Source organism: Lepidothrix coronata, unplaced genomic scaffold (genome assembly GCF_001604755.1).
Source record: "Lepidothrix coronata isolate B3197 unplaced genomic scaffold, Lepidothrix_coronata-1.0 Scaffold110, whole genome shotgun sequence".
Lineage (NCBI taxonomy): Eukaryota > Metazoa > Chordata > Aves > Passeriformes > Pipridae > Lepidothrix > Lepidothrix coronata.
Window position 1 is genome coordinate 969,083 of NW_016690290.1, and position 17,971 is coordinate 987,053.

The following is a 17,971-nucleotide window of genomic DNA, read 5'->3' on the forward strand; positions in this document are numbered from 1 at the left end:
CACACACACACTGCTGTGCCCACACACACACTGCTGTGCCCACACACACACTGCTGTGCCCACACACACACTGCTGTGCCCACACACACTGCTGTGCCCACACACTCACTGCTGTGCCCGGGCCCAGGCACTGAGGGGCTCAGCCCTGCCCCGCTGTGCCAAGGCACAGCACCATGAACATCCTGGGTTGGAAGGGACCCACAAGATCATCGAGTCCAACTCCTGGCCCTGCACAGGACAACCCCAAGAACCACACCATGTGCCTGGGCGTGTTGTCCAAATGTTTCCTGAACCCTGGCAGGCTCTATGGCATGATGACTGCCCTGGGGAGCGTGTTCTGGTGCCTGACCATCCTCTGGGTGAGGAACCTTTCCTAATATCCCTCGTGAGAAGTTGCAGCCCGCGGTGAGCTCTGCCCTCAGTCTCTTCTCCAGGCTGAGCAGATCAAGTGCCCTCAGCCGCTCCTCATCTGGCTTCCCCTCCATACCGTCCCCCACGGCAGACCCCAGCTCCGAGTGCCGGGCAGGAGATGCCGCCGGAGCCCGCCTGAGGGGACGCCGTGCCCGGGCCCGCCAAGGGCCGCGGCGCCGGGCGGGGCCGCCCCGAGCATGCGCGAGCCGCGCGCGTCACGGGCGCGGGCGAGGCCGGCGGGAGCGCGCATCCCGGCGCGCCCCCGCGCTCCCTCCGCCCGCCCCGCCGCTCCCGCGCCTCCATTCGGCTCCGCCGCCCGCCCGGGAGGGGACAGCGACAGCCGGGAGCACGGCAGAGGGACGGACCCTCCCCCGCCGCCAGCCCGCTTCCTCCTCCTCCTCCTCCTCTCCCGCCTCCGCCTCCGCCTCCCGGCCGGGAAGAGCTCGCCGTGCCCGCAGCAGCCCCGCTGGATGCACTGAGCGCTCAGGCGCGGGGAGAGAGGGGCAGGAGGGAGCCGGCAGCCCCGCCGCGGAGGCGCTGCGCTGCCCGGAGCCTCACGGCCATTTGCTTTGATTCTTTTATTGCCCCCCGGCCGCCTCCCCCTCTCTGCCCGCGGGAGCCAGCCGAGGCGGCGGCGGCGGGGGCTGCATCCCCCCTCCCCCCTTTTTTTTTTATTTTTTTTTTTAATATTTTTTTTAAATTTTCATCGCCGCCATGGGATGTACCCTGAGCGCTGAGGAAAGAGCCGCCCTGGAGCGGAGCAAGGCCATCGAGAAGAACCTGAAGGAGGACGGGATCAGCGCGGCCAAAGACGTGAAACTCCTCCTGCTCGGTGAGAACCCGCCAGTCTGCCCCCCATTGCCCCCCTCCTCCTCCTCCTCCTCCCCGCCGCGCTTATCCCACCTCATCTCTCTTCCAACAGGAGCCGGAGAGTCGGGGAAAAGCACCATCGTGAAGCAGATGAAGTGAGTGCCGCGGGGGGAGCGGCGGTGCCGGGCGGGGAGCGGGGCGGGGGCTGGCGGAGGTGAGCGAGGGCCGCGGGCGCCATGTTTACCTGAGGGGACCGCGCGGCCGCGCCCGGCGCTGTCCAGGGCCCGCGGGTGCTGAAGTGTCGCCCCGCGGCCTCGCCCCCGCGGCGGAGCGGGGCACGGGCCGGCAGCCCACCTTCCCTCCGCGCGGATGTGCCCGCGGAGCGGACCGCTGTCACTTAGGCTTAATGTCGGGCTGTTATCTGCCGGCTCTGCGGATTTAAACCAAGGCTCCCTATCACTCGAAGCCCCTTTCATATTGAGCTTTTAGCTTCTCCTTTTACTTAATGAATGACGAACTTGGCCACCCAGCGCCTTCAAACCCCGCTTGCTCAGGGGTCCTGGTCTGCCGGTGGTACCCGGCGCTGCGCCTCGCTGGGGCTCCCACACGCTCTCCCCGTGTTTAATTAGATGTTACCGTGCAAAAAACAGCAGTGAAAAGCCCCACCACACGGTCTCTTCCCAGCATCTCCATAGCTGGAGTAATTGCACCCCGTAGGAAAGCAGGTGTGGGGAAGGCTGATAGTGATGGAGGTACACCCATGGCACGGCTATTCTCTCCCTCCTCCACCCTTTTTTTTAAAATAAATTAAAATACGTTGAAATACGCCGTCCTCCCACCGATACAGACATGAGGGGCTGGTTGGAGGCGGGCGCCATCACGGAACGAGCCGGGCGCTGGTTCAGGGTCTGGATTACAGCTGGGAGCGGTTGCCGCTTCGCGATGCCGGTGGTTGCAGAGATCCGCGGCGGGGAGGACCCCCCGGGGTTGCTCGGCGAGGGGCAGAGGCTCGGGGCTGGGTGTGGGTGGCAGGGGGTGTGGGTGGCAGGGGGATGGCAGGGGGTGCGGGTGTCTTTGCTGGCGGTCGGGCCGGCGGGCGCGTCCCGGCGTTCAGGCGGTTGGCGCTGGACAGCGCCCGGCGGGGCTCGAACCCGCGGCGGCCGGGGAGGAGCTGTTGGCCCGCGCTGCCGTGTCCGCCCGGGTGTGCGCGAGTGCGAGTGCGAGTGTGAGTGTGAGTGTGAGTGTGCATGCCAGTGTGTGTGAGTATGTGTGCACAACAGGGGCAGATCTGGGCCTTCAGCCCAGCTCCCCTCCAGGCGGGGTGGCTCAGCAGGTGACCCGGATATTTCTGTATCAGCTCTGTGGCCGCTGCGTCCACCCCTCGGGGGTTCAATGAAACCATCATCCCTGCCTGAGGCAGTGCTTTTCCCAAGGCACTGTGGGGCTGGGAGGTCTTGCCGTGAGGAGGCTCATCCCCAGTACACAGTGGTGTCCACGGCTTTCCCCTCTGCCGTTTGTGTACCCTACTTCTGTCGATGCTCTGAGCATCCCCTTTCATGGTTTGAAAGGGGGCTTTCCACCCCAGCAGTTTGATTTGGGGCTGGGCTGGGGTGGGTTTGGTCTGCTGTTGTTTGTGTGCAAAAGGTGGATCAGGAGAGATGTCATTGCAGATGAACACCAATAAATTATTTAATCTCTAGGAATTGCTTCTGCAGAAGTGTGCTGGAATGGCGGGCAATGGGTTTTGGCTGAAGGGAGCGGCTGTAGGTACCACAACAGCAGAGCACACACACAGAGCCCACAGGCAGGAGGGCAGGCAGTCACCATGCTGGCTTACACAATTAGTGTGCCATCACCCTTGTTTTCCCAAGAGCTCTTGGTTTTTGAAGCAAATTGCATCAAGATAATAACCTGTTTGCTGGACTAGATTGGTATATCAAGGACTGAAATATACCCTGTTTATATATATATATATGTGTGTGTGTGTATATATATATATTTCATTAAACAGACTCAGAGTAAGGCATGCTACGCCTGCAGCTTTGTACCCGACGTGAAAATGCCGAGGAGGCTGCTATGGTGGAAGGGCTCGTAGTGTTGGAAACTGGGAGGCGTCCATGAGTGTGGAAACTCCAGTGAAGTGTGCGGAGGCTGGGGTGGGGACAGCGGTGTTGCCATGAGCACGCAGCAGGCAGCTGGGGAGAGCGATGTGCAGGGAACGGCGCGGGGAAATTAACACCGCTCCAAATTAATTTCAATATAATGGAGGCATTAGCATTTCACCTGGTCAGGCTCCATTAGACAGGCTTGCTGAGAACCTAATGAATTCTTAATAAAGATTAAATCGTACGTTCATTAGATTTTGATGAAAGAGACTGCTATTTTATTTTTTTAAGGCTGTGTTATTGGTGTGCTTCTAGATAATAAATCTCATCCTCATGGATGGCTAAAGCAGCTTCACACCTGGATATTGCCTAAATCTCATCCTCATGGATGGCTAAAGCAGCTTCACACCTGGATATTGCCTAGAAAAGAAGCACGGGAATCTGTAGACAGATTAGAGAATGCTAAGACAAAGGAGCAGGGAGCAGACATTGTTACAGAGGACTAAGAAGAGGTTACACACTGTCCAGTTAATCCTTGAGACATTAGGTAGCGGGAGAAGAAGCAGCAAGCAGAAATTGCAGTAATTTGAGAGTGTAGCCAGAATGGAGATAAGGATTCATAAAATTAATTCAGGATGATTTAGTGAAATATTTGGAGGTACCTTTTAGCTGGTGAGCAGGACTATCCAGCAAAAATAGAGGTGCTGGTGAATGGCAGAGGGTTGGAACTGGAGTCTAGCATGTACATCTCAAACAGTGGCAACACAGGCCAGGAATGGCACTTTTAGCACCCATGGTTGTTCTGACACCCTTAACCCTTGCACTTTGACTATCCCCACCTTGGCTGATTAGTTTTGCTGTTATTTTTTCACAACCAGTCCTGCAGTCCAGATACTTCTACCCATGCCTCGAAATTAAGGGTCAGGGCTGAGCTAGTCAGAGGAACAGTCCTGAAAGGCATGGATGTGCCATGCAAGCCAATGAGACTTCAGAGTGTGCCACAGCATTCAGAATCAGGCTGTGACCAGATTCTGTTTTCACTCAGCTTAAACTAAAAACCAGCTGTAACCAAGCAAATCTGGGGCTTTCTTTGAAGATCCAAGCCAGAGGGGGAGAGTTACTGCATTAGAGAAATTCATCTTCCACTCACACCACCCCATCTCAGCAAATTCACTATGATGTGGGTCTGCAATGGATGTCAACATTTTATAGATCTTATATATTCAAATAAATGTTTAGTACATGCAGAATTTGGCACACATGATCTTCCTTTCTGGAATACCTGGACTGTAGCATGGAATCGAGACTGATGTTATTCTAGGACACTCTTGTGGAGAATTATGACTCCCGTGAAAGTGCTTGTTCATCAGAAGCCCCAGCCTAGAAGGACACCAAGCATATCTCTGTCTCTGGCTCTTAGCAGGACACTTAAATACATGCAACGGTTCAGTGGTGAGCGGGCTGGACTGCTGGGGTGGGGAACACCATCCACTGCCATCAGTGTGAGGCTTCCAGGGAACTCAGGGTTTAATTGTGCAAAGGGGCTGAGTTGGCTGGCCTGGCTTCAGGAACAGGGGCCTGCCACCTACTCAGCAGCAGCTGTTCTGGATGGTGAGCCAGGGCAACATCTCACCTTCCCAAACGAGGGGTTAGTGATAGTGTGTCATTCCAGAGGACACATGGCTTCACCTGTCCAGGAAGAATCTTGGGGTTTAGGGGTTGGTTTTGGATTTTACCTCTGCAGAAGCAGCAGCTTCTCTCCCCTGCTGAGCTGGGAGCAGAGAGCTGGGTCCAGCTCCCTTTCACAAGATGCTGGAGCTTCCAGCCCTGCATGTCCTCCAGAACAGCTGTGTCTCACTTCACCAGCAATGCTGGCAGTAACTCAGCTGATAGGCTTCTTTGCTGTGCCAGTTTTTGCAAAATGTTTTTATGTTATGTATGAGAAGGATGGGGATATACAATCAGGAGAGAAATACACTTTGTGGTACAGTGCTTCTCCTGAAATATCTACTATCTTCTTCCCAACAGTCATCAGTCCCAACAGCTGCCTGATATATTGTTTTGACCTTTTTCAAAAAGCCCCTCAAAACAGCCCCAGGTTCTACTTGCTCTCTGTGTAACTGAATTACTTATAATCTAATGAACTTCTTCAGTGAGAAGCAGTCCCCGCCCACTGGTTTTACAGCCCATCTCAGCAATTTGATGCCAAATGCCATTGAAATGAAATGATGTGTTGTGAACACCCACTTGAGTGCTCTTTGCTGCATGTCTGTGTCTCAAAGCTGTAGTGATTTCACACTTGCAGCCCCTTCCCTCGGGAATGCCTCACCCCAGGAGCGTGGGGCTGCTTTGCCTCTGTGACATGTTCCCGTGGCCAGGACTGCAAACTGTGTCCTCGTGGCCTGTCCCACTCCCCAGTGCAGCTTCTCTGCCCTGGGGCTCTGGGTGCAGACCCCACTGGGCCCTGCTGCCTTGCTTCTGTCTGGGAACTGTTTGACCACAGTGGGAGCTGGAAGCCCGGAGGCACGAACCTCACTGGAGCACCAGGTCAGGCAGAGCCCTCCTGACTCGTCCCCTGCTCTGTTTTCCAGGATTTCTGTGACTTAAGGCCCAAAGTAGGGCAGTGCCAGGCTGTGCCTGGGCCGTGTTTGAACTGTTTCAATAAGCAAGGGAAGAGCTGCAGCTTTTCTGATGAAGTTGTGTCATTCTCCCAAGACCTGCCCCAGTGCGCTCTGCCCTGGGTGTGGATTTGGCACGGTAGGTACGGCACACTCACACCCCAGCAGGGAGGCAGCTCTGGTGGGGCTGTTTTGGCAGTGAAGCCTGTATTTGGTAGCAAAGTGCCTGCCAGGGCAGCTCTGGGGTGTCAGGATGGCAGCTGGGCAGTGCTTTGCCAGCCCTGAGGCAGGCAGGGTCTCCTGCCAGGGCGGCAGAGATCATTCCAGTGGAGGCTGCTGTAGGAGGGGGCTCCCCCCTCGCTGCAGCTTCTCTCCCCACCTCCTTCACAGGTGCTTTCTTGCATCCCTGGATGCTGTGGGTGCCACATTCCACACCCTGCAGTGGCACAGCACAGGGAGATTGCCTCTGAACTAGGCAGGAATAAGAGCTGGGAACAGAGGAAAGTGAGGCTGTTTATTTTGGCTTACAGTTGCAAAGGGCAATCATGTTTTCAGCATTTATCTCCTTCCTTTTGGATTATTAATTGTGCTTACAAGCTAAAACATTAACAACCAGTGTTTCTTATTTGTATTTAAAGTTCTTATTATTAGACTGAGGGAGATTTCAGAGAAAAGCAGTAACAATATTAGAAGGCAAGATGGAATATGTTTTGGGTTTGGGTTTTTTCTTTTTCCTTGACAGTTCTTAATTTGTTTCTTGTTTTAGGGACTCATAAAAGTAAAAATATCTTTCAGTGACAACAGTGAACTGCATAGCTTCTCCTCTTTCAACCTAGTTTTAAAACCTTAAAAGAAATTTGCCTGTCATATTCTGACATGACACATCTAGTCCCGTTGGAAATGTTTTAGCAATCTAATGAGATGAAAGCGGTTGTTTTAATGAGCTCAGAAGAAAGAGACAAATCTGCTGCACAAATGTAACCAAGGATCTGTTTTGTTTTATGGCTTGGCTAACCCAGAAGTTGTAGGAGACATTAGATTGAGTCATGACAAATGAAAAAAGGTTGTAGCTTTCCTCTTCACTCTGTCCTTTCCTATTTGAGATATAGCTTCATATCTGGCATGAGTTCTCCAGGATGCTTACCTGGGGAATATGGGGAAGATAATCAAAATGGGGGAAGAATGAAAAAGAGACAAATAATGGAGGTGGAGACACTTTGTTGGCTCTTCTGCATGGTCTGGTCAAGAGAAAGAGTGAAATGAAGAAATGCTTCAGCGCTGGCCGAGGCGGGAGCAGGGAGCTGGTCACCTGGAGGGTCAGAGCCAGGCAGTCAGGAATGTCTCACAGCCTCATAATTAGCTGGTTTTCTCCAGCCCCTTTGCAGAGTTACAGCTTACCTCTGCAAGCATCCAGCTCACCTGGTTTCCCTTGAATCTGCAGGATACAAAATCACAAATGACTGCTGAAGGTGGTAGATTTGCAGCCAGAAAGCCTGATGCAAGTGCGGGGTCTAAGACCTCGGTTTTGCAAACTCCTGCTCAAGCTGTGAGGTAGGTAAAAAGCTTTTTCTGTGAGGCAGCAGCAGTTCACACAAGGACCTTTCCTCTCCACTCTGCAGTCCGTGGTTACACCCTGAGTGCAGCTGAGTGCGGAAGACAGGATTTGGTCCTTTATTCATTGTGGGAGTGTAAAGAGGAGCTCTGGCAGTCGAGAAGTGCCAAAGCTCAAATTCGAGCGGCCGGGGTATTTAAGAGTCTGGTCACTCCTCCTGGTGCAATTGCAAATCTCCTGAGATTTGTGGTTTTCTGCAGAGCCAGAAATTACTTCTGTGGAGCCTGGACTGGCATGATGAGGGGGTGAGCTCTGTTCTCAGGGGATCTTTGCTTGGTTTTGTTTTGGTTTTGAAGGAAAACTTCCGACACTCCTCACTTCAGAGAAAAGTTAAAATTTAAATGTCCCAATTCTAGCCTGAGGGGTCGAGAATTGGGACAAGAATAAAAAACATCCCAAATGAAGGCAAGGAAATCAGGTACATCTCAATTGCTTGATTATTTTTGAAGCCTGATTCTTTTTTGCATTTTTTTTTGCATTGGCATATTGAAACCAGCAATCTCACTTATTTCAAATTAATTTGAAGGCTACTGAGCCCAAATCCTCTCTTAGAGCTGACTGGACTTTGGGCCGAGTTCTACCTACACTGAAGATGATATCCACTCAATATACAGGCTTTATGAGATGTGATGAATTTCAAATGTTTGTGTGGCACTTTGTGGGATCCTGTTAATTGCTAAATTTCATTCACAAAACCAAAACCAGGAAACAAAAAGATCCGGAAAGTATTGGCACATTAAACCTATGGCCATTTTTCTCGCTTTAAGGTCTTTTTTCTTAGAGGGAAATACTAATGATTTGTGCCACAATTTCCCTAATGCAGAAGAAACGCTCTGCCTAATGTAAAAATCCCCCTAAACTGTTAATTGAATCATTCTCATTTCAGTTTTAAGACCATTCAGGCAAATGACAGATGTAGGGGAGGTTGGAGGATTACAGTCCTGATTATAAGATGCTCTTAGGAATCTGCCTAAAATCAGAAAATGCAAAAGGCTGAAAAATGCTATTGGGTAACACAAAGCAAAGGAACTGATGGTTTTCTAGGGCTGAGCAAATCAGGGAAAAAAGTATTTTAATCCAAAGCTCGACCATAGTGTGCTTATTGTGATAATAGAATGAAACTCTTGATAGAGGCATTTCCTAGCTCACCAATAAAAGTGCTCACCCTCCCCATCCTTCACATTAATTGAGAAAGAACTGAGGAGCACTCACAGAAGGGAGCCCAGGGGACTGACATCATGCCTATTTTCAAGTTGCTAATCAATAACATTTTTGACATTGAAAGAGAAGGCTTGACAGGGCTGAAATTGCTCTGGTTTTCCCTCTTCTTGGGCATGTCCTGCTTTGCTTGGTCACTAAAAATGATATTGGTTCATCAGCACACCTTTTGTCGAGGATAAAATCTCTGAGCTTAAAACCAAGGAGCTGGAGTACACCAGCCTGAGAGAGAGAAAAGAGGGGTGGGTAACACAGGGTCCTCCCACAATGTAATGAGTTTGGGACATGGCTGCTGATAACCCTCTTCTCCCCATCAGGCCATTCTGTGGGGTCTTGAAGAGCCAAAGACAATTAATCATCTGTTCTGTTTGTTGCAGGATAACTTGTGCAATCTTTCAGCAGAAATTATGCTGGTTTAGGATTGTGGTGTTCCAGGAAAACTGGGAGCAGGTTTTGGCAGTAGCAGGATCCAATGCTGGTAGGAAATATAGAGTTTGATAACAGGGAAAAGGATTTTCTTCTTTTTGGCAGGTGACAGGCTCCTCTGTGTAGGAATGGTCTCTATTTCCATCAGGAGGCCGTGAGGGATGTCTCCAGGAGCTGACTCAGTGAGTGCAGAGTGGCTCAGCAGGCTGTCCCTGGTCCAAAGAAAATAAAAAGAATTCATCACCCCAGTGTTACACCTTGGCAGGGAGGCTGGGAATGGACATTTTGCCTCTGTGCATGTCCCTCCTCTGAAACATAACCCCCCAAGTGCTTAAAACAGTCTGAAAGGCACAACAGTGACTCAACATGCTTTGAGGTTCTCCAGCAACCTCAGACTTGTATGAAATGCTCTCGTCTACAAGAGCATAATCAACAGCAACTTGTACACACCATAACAGTCTGGTGCAAGTCTGGGAGCATTTCTGCATCAGCTGGGAATCGTTACAGAAGGGGATGAGAACGGGATTGTATTGAGGAAAATATCACTTAAGTGATAAAAATGTATTCTGCCTCCTAGCAGAATTTGGTGATTTATCCTCGCCCTGTTAGAGCTGATTGGAGCTGGTAGCTCCAGTTTGAAAGCATTAAACAAAAGTGCCTAGGAAAGGCTGAGTGCACAAAATGGATGCTAGGCAGACTAATCTAGGTAACAAATGAGGGGGTTTATAGTTAAGTTTCTGGAGCTGTGGCATGTGCTAGCTCACAGTGATATAGTGATGTTTCCTCGCTGCCAGTGCTCCTTATTCATTACAGCCCAATTCTTTACCACCTTGGTAGCCTGGATTTCACTGTAATCTGGCTCCTGCCTTTACAGCAAACGGGGTAGAGTATCTCATTTCGATGTCTCTCGATGAAACAGTCCCATGTATGTATTTCTGGAGGAATTTTGCGTGGAACTGGTGCAGACCAGCCCCAGGTCTCTCCAAAATTCGTGGTGAGATCTTCAAATTACTTCCAGGGCACCACGATGTGGATGTGCATGCCCTAATTTGAGGCTGCAATACCTGAGCCCGTGTGAATTTGTCATCCTCTCTCATGCTTCTCAGCTGGCGTGGCAGGGCACGTGCTCCTCCAGAGCATGAAGGTTTCTGCTCAGCTTCATCCACAGGAAGGACATGCCATCTTCACAGTGAGTTTTAAATGTACCACAGGAAGGACACACCATCTTCACAGTGAGTTTTAAATGTAACACAATCAGCTTGGCTACTTAAGTCATGCAGAGCTGAGTGTTTGATTCAGTATATTTTGGAAACCTGTTCTTACTTACTCACAGCCTCTTTATGTCTATAAGCAGTGCAAAAGGTGTTACAGCAGGGGTGGCTATGGCTTGCTGCAGCTAAACCAGCTCTTTCCCCTGGCCAAAGAGAGCTCTTCCCACATGGACCTTGGGAGCATGAGAAATGAGTCTCCGTTGGCAGGTTGGTAAGGTGCCCTGACACTCCTTCCCAAGGGTAGCTGAGCACCCTATCTCATCACCTATAAATTCTAAAATGGGCAGATGTTTATCACAGTAATGTGTGTACCCCCCGCAGACATTGCAGAGACTCTATCAGCTCATCTCATCAGTAACACTGGCACAAATCACTGGGATGAGAGAAAATCGCTGTGATGAACATACACCTCAGAACGTCGTCACACTGTTCACTAATTGCCAGTCACCCTTCAGTGATTAATTATTTAGCCAAATTGCAAAAAGTTTTCCACACGAATGAGAAGATGTTTAGTTCAAAAGCAGAAAGCTCCTAGGAGCATATCCTTGTTTTCCTCAATTTAGCTGTATAACAAATTTACATTCTTCTGATTTTGCAGCTCAGAAAAAAACCCAGAGTGCTGTATCAACCTGTTGCTGTTGGTTTTTGTCCAGCCAGTTCTTCAGCAGGAAACCTGGTGCTGCTCAGTGTATGTTTAAGATGTTTAAACTGAGTGGTAGATCCTTGAGCTGATGGTCATGGTTTGTTATCTACATCTCTCCATGTGCACCGAGCCCTGTGAAACACTGGTAAGGAGGAACAGGGGAGTGCTGTGCCAAAGCCCAGCTTGAGGCTTGGCACTTCTCCAGCATCGACTGATGGCATCAGGGTCATGTTAGAAAAGAGGAAGAGCCTCCAAGCCCCTCATCCTGGCTGCAGCCTTGTGCCTGGTGGGAGTTCTCCTGGAGTGTGGTACTGGCACCAGCCAGATCTCACCTGTGCAGTGAGGTGGGATGTGAAGGAGAGAGGAAAGCCAGTGCTGGCCCTGGAGGATCCACGTGCTGATAGTGAATCCAAATCTGGGTATGTTCTTAGGTGATATTGATGTCTCTCCAGTGTCTTTCACCATAGCTAATTATTAAAAGCACTCAACAACAACAACAAACATGGGGAGAGGATAGAAACACTAAGAGAGCCCATAAATGGTAAAGAATTAGTAATTAGTAATTTTCATATGGTTCAGTAAATAGTTCAAAATTTAGGCTTTATTTATGTTTTTATTTATAAACTACTTCTTTTTACTGATCCTTTGAAGAAATCTGTTTATTTTAAATTCTTATTTGGATAAACAAATTATAAAGTTTTTCCTACGCAACAGAGCATGAAAATTGAGTTATTACACTGGTACTTTTAGTTCTGATCAGCAAGATCAAATTGTACTACTTTCTCCATACATGATCAAACAAATAGGTGAGGCCTTCTGGCATAAACAGATGTTCAGGATTAAATTTAAATTCTGATTTTTTTTTTTTTAGCATTTCTTTGTAGGAATTTGAAATAGGTTTTTAGAGTTACCGGTAAAAAGTAGAAAAAAACTTCTTACAAAATTGTCCATAACAGTGACACAAACCCAGACAAAGTGGTGTATTTAAATTCCACAGTAACTGGATAAATACACTGAGTGTGCTGATTGCCACCCAGTTTTAGCATTGCTTTGTTTATCTAACCTTTGCCTTTTGGAAAATAAAAGATCAGGGGAAAAAAAAAACCCGATTCTTGTGTTGTAGCCTTTTTCCTGCCACACGCATTTCCTTTTTGCCTCAGGAGCTCTCAGGTACCAGCTCTCAAATTTATTTCAGTTACAGTTACTCGCCACGTTACTTGTGTCAGGAGAAGTCTGGTTTCTGGAAGAGAAGGTTTAATTGTAGCATTTTATATGTACTTAATGACTTCAAGAAATGAGGTCATGTGAAATCATCTGGAACTAAATCTTGCTGTTCTCCCCCTGCTTGGTATTCACAGAGCAGCATCTGAAATGTGGTGTTAAGTTTTGGGCCTCCTAAATCAAGGGGTGAACCACTGATAAACTGGGCACACCAAGGTTTTGGGGGCTGGGGCACAGATTGAGTGAAGGGGGCTGAGGGAGCTGGAGAAGGGAATGCTGAGGGAGACCTCGCTGCTCCCTTCCACCACCCAAAGAGGGCTAAAGGTGAGGTGAAACCAGGCACTTCTTAGAGATACACAGAGAAAGGATGAGAGGCACCAGACAAGCATTTCTTGGAAATTAAGACAGGATATAATGAAAAAATGTTTCACAGGGATGTGGACGCAAAAGTGGGACTGGATTCAGGAAAGGGGAGAATCATCATCCCTGAGGAACTTCAAAACTCAGATAGGACAAGGACCTGCACAACCTGGCCTACTTGAGACAGTAGCTCTGCTCTGGACAGGCACCTCCACCCCAAGTTATTCAATGATTCTATGACAAGAAAATCCAAATCAGTCTCTTTATTCAGTGTTCCTAACATCAGTGTCGACTAAAGAAGTACCTCTGTTTGGAAACCAGAGGGACAGCGTTACACAGCGTTACCAGAGTTTCCCCTCAGAGTGCATAAAAACCAGGCTGAGCTGGGGCTCTTTGGTTGTTGTTTCTAATTCCCCTTCACACCACTTTGGTTTGCTTCTTTGCTTCTGAGTGTTGTTTTCTTGTATTTATGCCGTGCAGCATTTCACAGGCAGCCTTCTGAAATCCTAAGCTGCAGCTTGATTAACGTCTCTTTTTGTTGGTGGTGTGTCTGCCTGTCCCTGCTCAGCTGTGGTGTTGGGGTGATGCTGGTATGGTGATGTGTGGCAGTGCAGTGAACCACACTCTGGCACTGATATGGGTTAACATAACTCAAAAAAAACCCCAAAACCCAGAAAGAAATGTCCATCAAAAGCTCCCTTAAGGCAGCAATGCACTGAAGGTTGAGATGTGAGATTGTATTGAAAGATTCAGTCACTCCTGGCTAGTTCTGTGTGTTAGGTAAATCACATTTTTGGGGGTAAATCAGTCACATTCAAAGACTGACTGAAAAGCAGAGAAGTCTTTCTGTATCTTTAGGCATTTAGATGACGGATGTTTTTTCCCAAACCAGTCTTATTTTCTCTATTAGTTCCTGTAAAAGAAATGCAAATCTTGCACTGGCTGGAAATATCTGTGTTGTTTTAAATAAATTTCCTGTGATCCACAGCACAGTGAAAAGGAAAGTGTAGCCATTTGTTGCTGGTTCAGTGTATTTAGACCATCTTTCATGCTTGTAGAGGTCAAGTCCATTTAATCTGGTTATGCTATTTCAATCACATTTACATTTTTAATGCAAAGCTCAGGTTTGCTTCACACTAGAATGATCTCTCTGGTTTTGTAACAAGCTCTAGTTGTCCTGGGCTTTGGAGACTTCTCTCTTTATTTTCCCTCAGCCTTAGACACCGTCTTTGTCATTCGTAAGGCAACTTTCCTCCTTGGATTGCCAAAATGCTACAGAATCCTCAGAAGCGCTGAACAATATTTTCAAATTCCATTTTATTGGGAGCAAATTTTGAAGCCTGCATGAAAAGCCTGTCTTTGCTGTGGTTAGCTTAACCATGGAGCCTGGGATGGTTTGCACCAGTGACCCTCTGCCTTCAACTATATTCCTGCATTATCCCCCAAGGAACAGAAAATAAGGCCCTAAATACTTGCTTGGTTGACTTGTAACATCACTTAAAAATACACAGGAGAGAAATGGCCAGCCTGGCAGAGGTTTGGCACCACCAGGCAAGACAAGAACTTGGTGTGGGTTGTGAGAAAGAGGCACAAAGAGTCAGAGCTTGATCTTTAAAGCAGGAGTCAAATGAGGAATCGTGATCCAGTTGAGGCTCTGGATAACAAACCAAGGTTGTTTGCTAAGCAGTCACCCAGGAGAGTGACAACAGCTGGATACAACAGTGCACAGATGGACACTGATGCCTTTATGTGAACCTTGCTCAGAGTAAGTGCCAAGAATGAGTGGATCAGACTGGTCAGAGCTGTTAAGAAGAGCAAAATCTGGCAGGAGAAATGGCAACACCCCATTCCCAGGGTAGGATGCGGGTGGTAGGATGTGACCAGAAGAGAGTGCCAACAAGAGAGATCCTAGCAAGGCTGCTTTTCATGCTAAGGCTTGAAGACTAATTTCCTAAATGAGGTTGCAGAAGCAGGACCCAAAACTCTACAAAAGACATAATGGACCATGTGCTTTTCCTTTCTTAAAATACATCCTTCCATAACCAACACCAAAACACAGAGGAAAGGGAGAGAAACTGTTTCAATTCAACTTCAGTTACAAGCAATACTTCTCTAATCTCATTTATTCTGTCCTAGGAGACCTCCTTAATACATATTATCATGAGTAGTGGTCCTTACTGTGAGTGGAGAGACACTGAACCACTTGCCCAAAGTTCCTGCAGTTTGTGTCCAACAGCAGTGTGATGAGTGTAAAAATAAATGCCAACGTACACAGGAACAACGGCAGATCTTATATCCAATTGCAAAGTCGCACTTAATTATTAATGACTGGAGTGCTGTAGCCTTTCACTTAGTGGCAAAACATACCCTGAATATTTCTCAGGTTGTGTCAGATTGACAGAGCATCAGAGCCAAAGACAGTGTCAGCTTTTCAGTGAGGGACCAAGTGCCGTGTACAAGAGCAAGGAAGGTGAATATTCAAATGAGAATCTTGGTTTCCTCTGATAACAAGCCAGGAATTCCACATTCAAGAACTGATTGACGGAAGTTGCCCTTGTCACAGACAAAATGGTAAACAGCTTCAGAATAATGAATTACAAGCAGAAATTATCCTAGTGAGTGATGGAGTAAAACATGGAGAGGTCATTTTTTCCGGCTCTGTTCTAATGTAGAACTCTTTGATCACGTGTTCCTCAGTGTTGTGCATGGTTTACTTACAAAGCACCTAAAGACACCAGTATTTTCACAATTGTACATCACTACCTGCAGATAGATTTTGGATTAAAGAACCTTCTCCAGTGCCCTGAAACTTCTGTCTGAAATTTTCTCTTGCTTCTCCTAATCACTTCTGAGCACAGAAGAGCTCTTCCCAATGCCAGCTGCTGGAGCAGTAAGTGTGGTTGGTGAGTCTCTGAGATAAACTGAATCTTTCCCAGCCTTTGTGCCAGAGTTTGGATGGAGAAGTCGGTGTGGCTTTCCTTTTCCCATACTGAAGATACCAGTTCAAGGTGCTAGATTACAGTGGTTATATCTCAGATCCCTCTTAGTGAATTTGTGTCAAATAAAGCAGACTCAAAGCTGAAAGGAAGGTTGCACTGATGGCAAACAAATCTTTAGGAGAGGTCGTGGCTAGAATGCATTTTGAGTGCTGGCCTGCCAGGAGCTCAGGGCAGCCTCTGGTGAATGTGGAGGAGAAATCTAGAAATTATTCTTTTTAATGTTACTGCAAATTCCTGTTTGGCTACACTGACCCAGCAGAACAGAGACTGTAAACCCACACATGGCTTTTTGTCCTCTACAGTGACAAATGTGTAGCTCTGCAGCCCACATCTCACACGGGTCTCAGAGAGAGCAGTGGAGTTAATAAAGGGAGTGGTCCTTCTGAAAACTGCCTTCAAGCTTCACAGAACAAGCACGGGTGTTATTTGGCCTCTTGGTGGTTTTCTAAAAGTAGAAGATGCCCAAGAACTCGTTGTATCTGCAGCTGGTGCTTGCCAGAAATGTTTGTATGATCTGTATGGATGAGTGGAGAAAAGGGTGGTGGGAGGAGGGAAAGGCCTCGGAGGGGGAACAGCTGAGGAGATACAAATGAAAACTCAATTAAACAGAAGAGAAGGAAAATTCAAACTAGCATTGACACCCTGCTCCAGGCTGCTTTGAGTCAGGATTTCATCTGGAAACCTAGTGAATGGAGAAGGCAACAGTGAAGAAAATAAATTACCTTCCTGGAAGGAGCTGGATTAGCTGACCAGGAAGATGAAAACATTCAAATACAGGTCTGCTTTGATGATATGGCTAAGGCTTGTAACAAATTCAACCAGAACAATAGATCTCGGGCTTGTAACCGTTCCAAAGCTTGTCCAATGTATGAGATTTTTTTTTTTTATAAAGGACTTGGTTTATTTGCCAACTGGAACACTTGAAATGGACAATGAGTGTAATCCTGTGTTGCCTTCCACCCTATGGAGCCATGAGAATGATGCTAATTGGATCTGTTAAAATCAGAAGGGTGGCATTTGGTGCTCATTTTGCCTCCTGCCCTCAGTTATGCTGTTGTGGGATACAGTGATCTGTGGTGGTTTCCTGGTTTGTGTGAGAGGTGTGCAAATGCTCAGTGTCATGAGCTGTTGTAGCAGAGAAGCTGAATGGTTTTTTTTTTCTTTTAAGATAAACTGTCATTCCTCCAGAATGTGGTCGTCATCAATTTATTTCAGCTTTATTTTGCTCTTCGCCAGCTGTGTGAAGAGCATGTTCAATATAACCAGTCATTCCAATAGCTTAATTTCTCCCCTAAGTATTTTGCTTCTTTTGGGTTGTCACCACAATCCCATTTAAAAGCCTGCTAATAGTAATTGAAAGCCATTTTAAGCTTGCATGTAGTATCAGAGTTTGAGCTGTGTTTTATTTCTGTAAAGCAGAAATAATAGTTAGCTATGACAGATACTAGGAAGCTAAACAACAGCCAAGGCTACCACGCTTTTGGAACCTGCGTTGCTAGAAGAAAGTCATGGATCCAGAATCCAATGAAATGACTGTGACTCTTCCCAAGGCCTTCAGTGGGATTCTGATCAGGTTCTGAGTGCAAAATGTGATCAGCAGTGGCCAGATGGAGGTTGGGCACAAAACAATCAGGAACTCTGCCTTTGTAAAGAGTGTCCCTGGGACTTCAGCCTGTGTTTAAAACAGTTTTTATTGATCCATCCACAGAAAGCAAAGGGCAGTGGAAGTGAAAGGGTGCTGGCTGGGTTGGACTAAGCCCTGTTTAAAGCAAGTACTCTTCTAGACCATTTGTGAAAGGACACCAGCTTTGTTGGAAAGGAGGAGTGGGATGATCCTATCTGTTCAATTCCTCGTTCTTAATTATTTTGGCTGATATCATCTATATGCTAAATCAATCCCAGTGAATGGCGTCTGAAACATCCTGACTGAAGTCATTACATTATCACATTCAGGCCAGGCTTTAAGTAAAAGAGATTTGGCTTGTTCTTTACACTGTTTGGCCCCTGTCCCGAATGTACGACCATTGTAATGGAGGATTATCTGCACTGGAGGTTTTCTTCATTTCCATTAGGAGAAAAATTTCATTCAGCATAGCAAGGGCAGCCCGAGATGGCAGGAGGAGATTGGCTGGGTGCTGGTGCCTTTGTTATCCACCGAGCAGAGCCTGACACCCCCTGACACTGCCGGGCCTTGGCGAGGGGCTGTTATTCATTTCAGTGTGTGGAACACATTGTTTTCTGAAAGGGAGGAGAATCAGCCCTTTATGAGCAGGAGTC

General features: G+C 47.7%; 1 protein-coding gene across 2 annotated transcripts in view; it reads left to right on the plus strand.

Annotated features, from left to right (window-relative positions):
* Positions 1-700: 700 nt before the first annotated feature.
* GNAO1 (G protein subunit alpha o1) overlaps positions 701-17,971 on the plus strand; it is a 134,179-nt gene continuing 116,908 nt past the window's right edge. Inside the window, exons 1-2 of one of the 2 annotated variants that reach the window (XM_017824407.1) lie at positions 701-1,243; positions 1,334-1,376. In XM_017824407.1, the coding sequence (XP_017679896.1) occupies positions 1,126-1,243; positions 1,334-1,376 (161 nt within the window). In that variant the 5' untranslated portion in view covers positions 701-1,125. The remainder of the gene's footprint in view (positions 1,244-1,333; positions 1,377-17,971) is intronic. The other variant, XM_017824406.1, reaches the window with a different exon arrangement.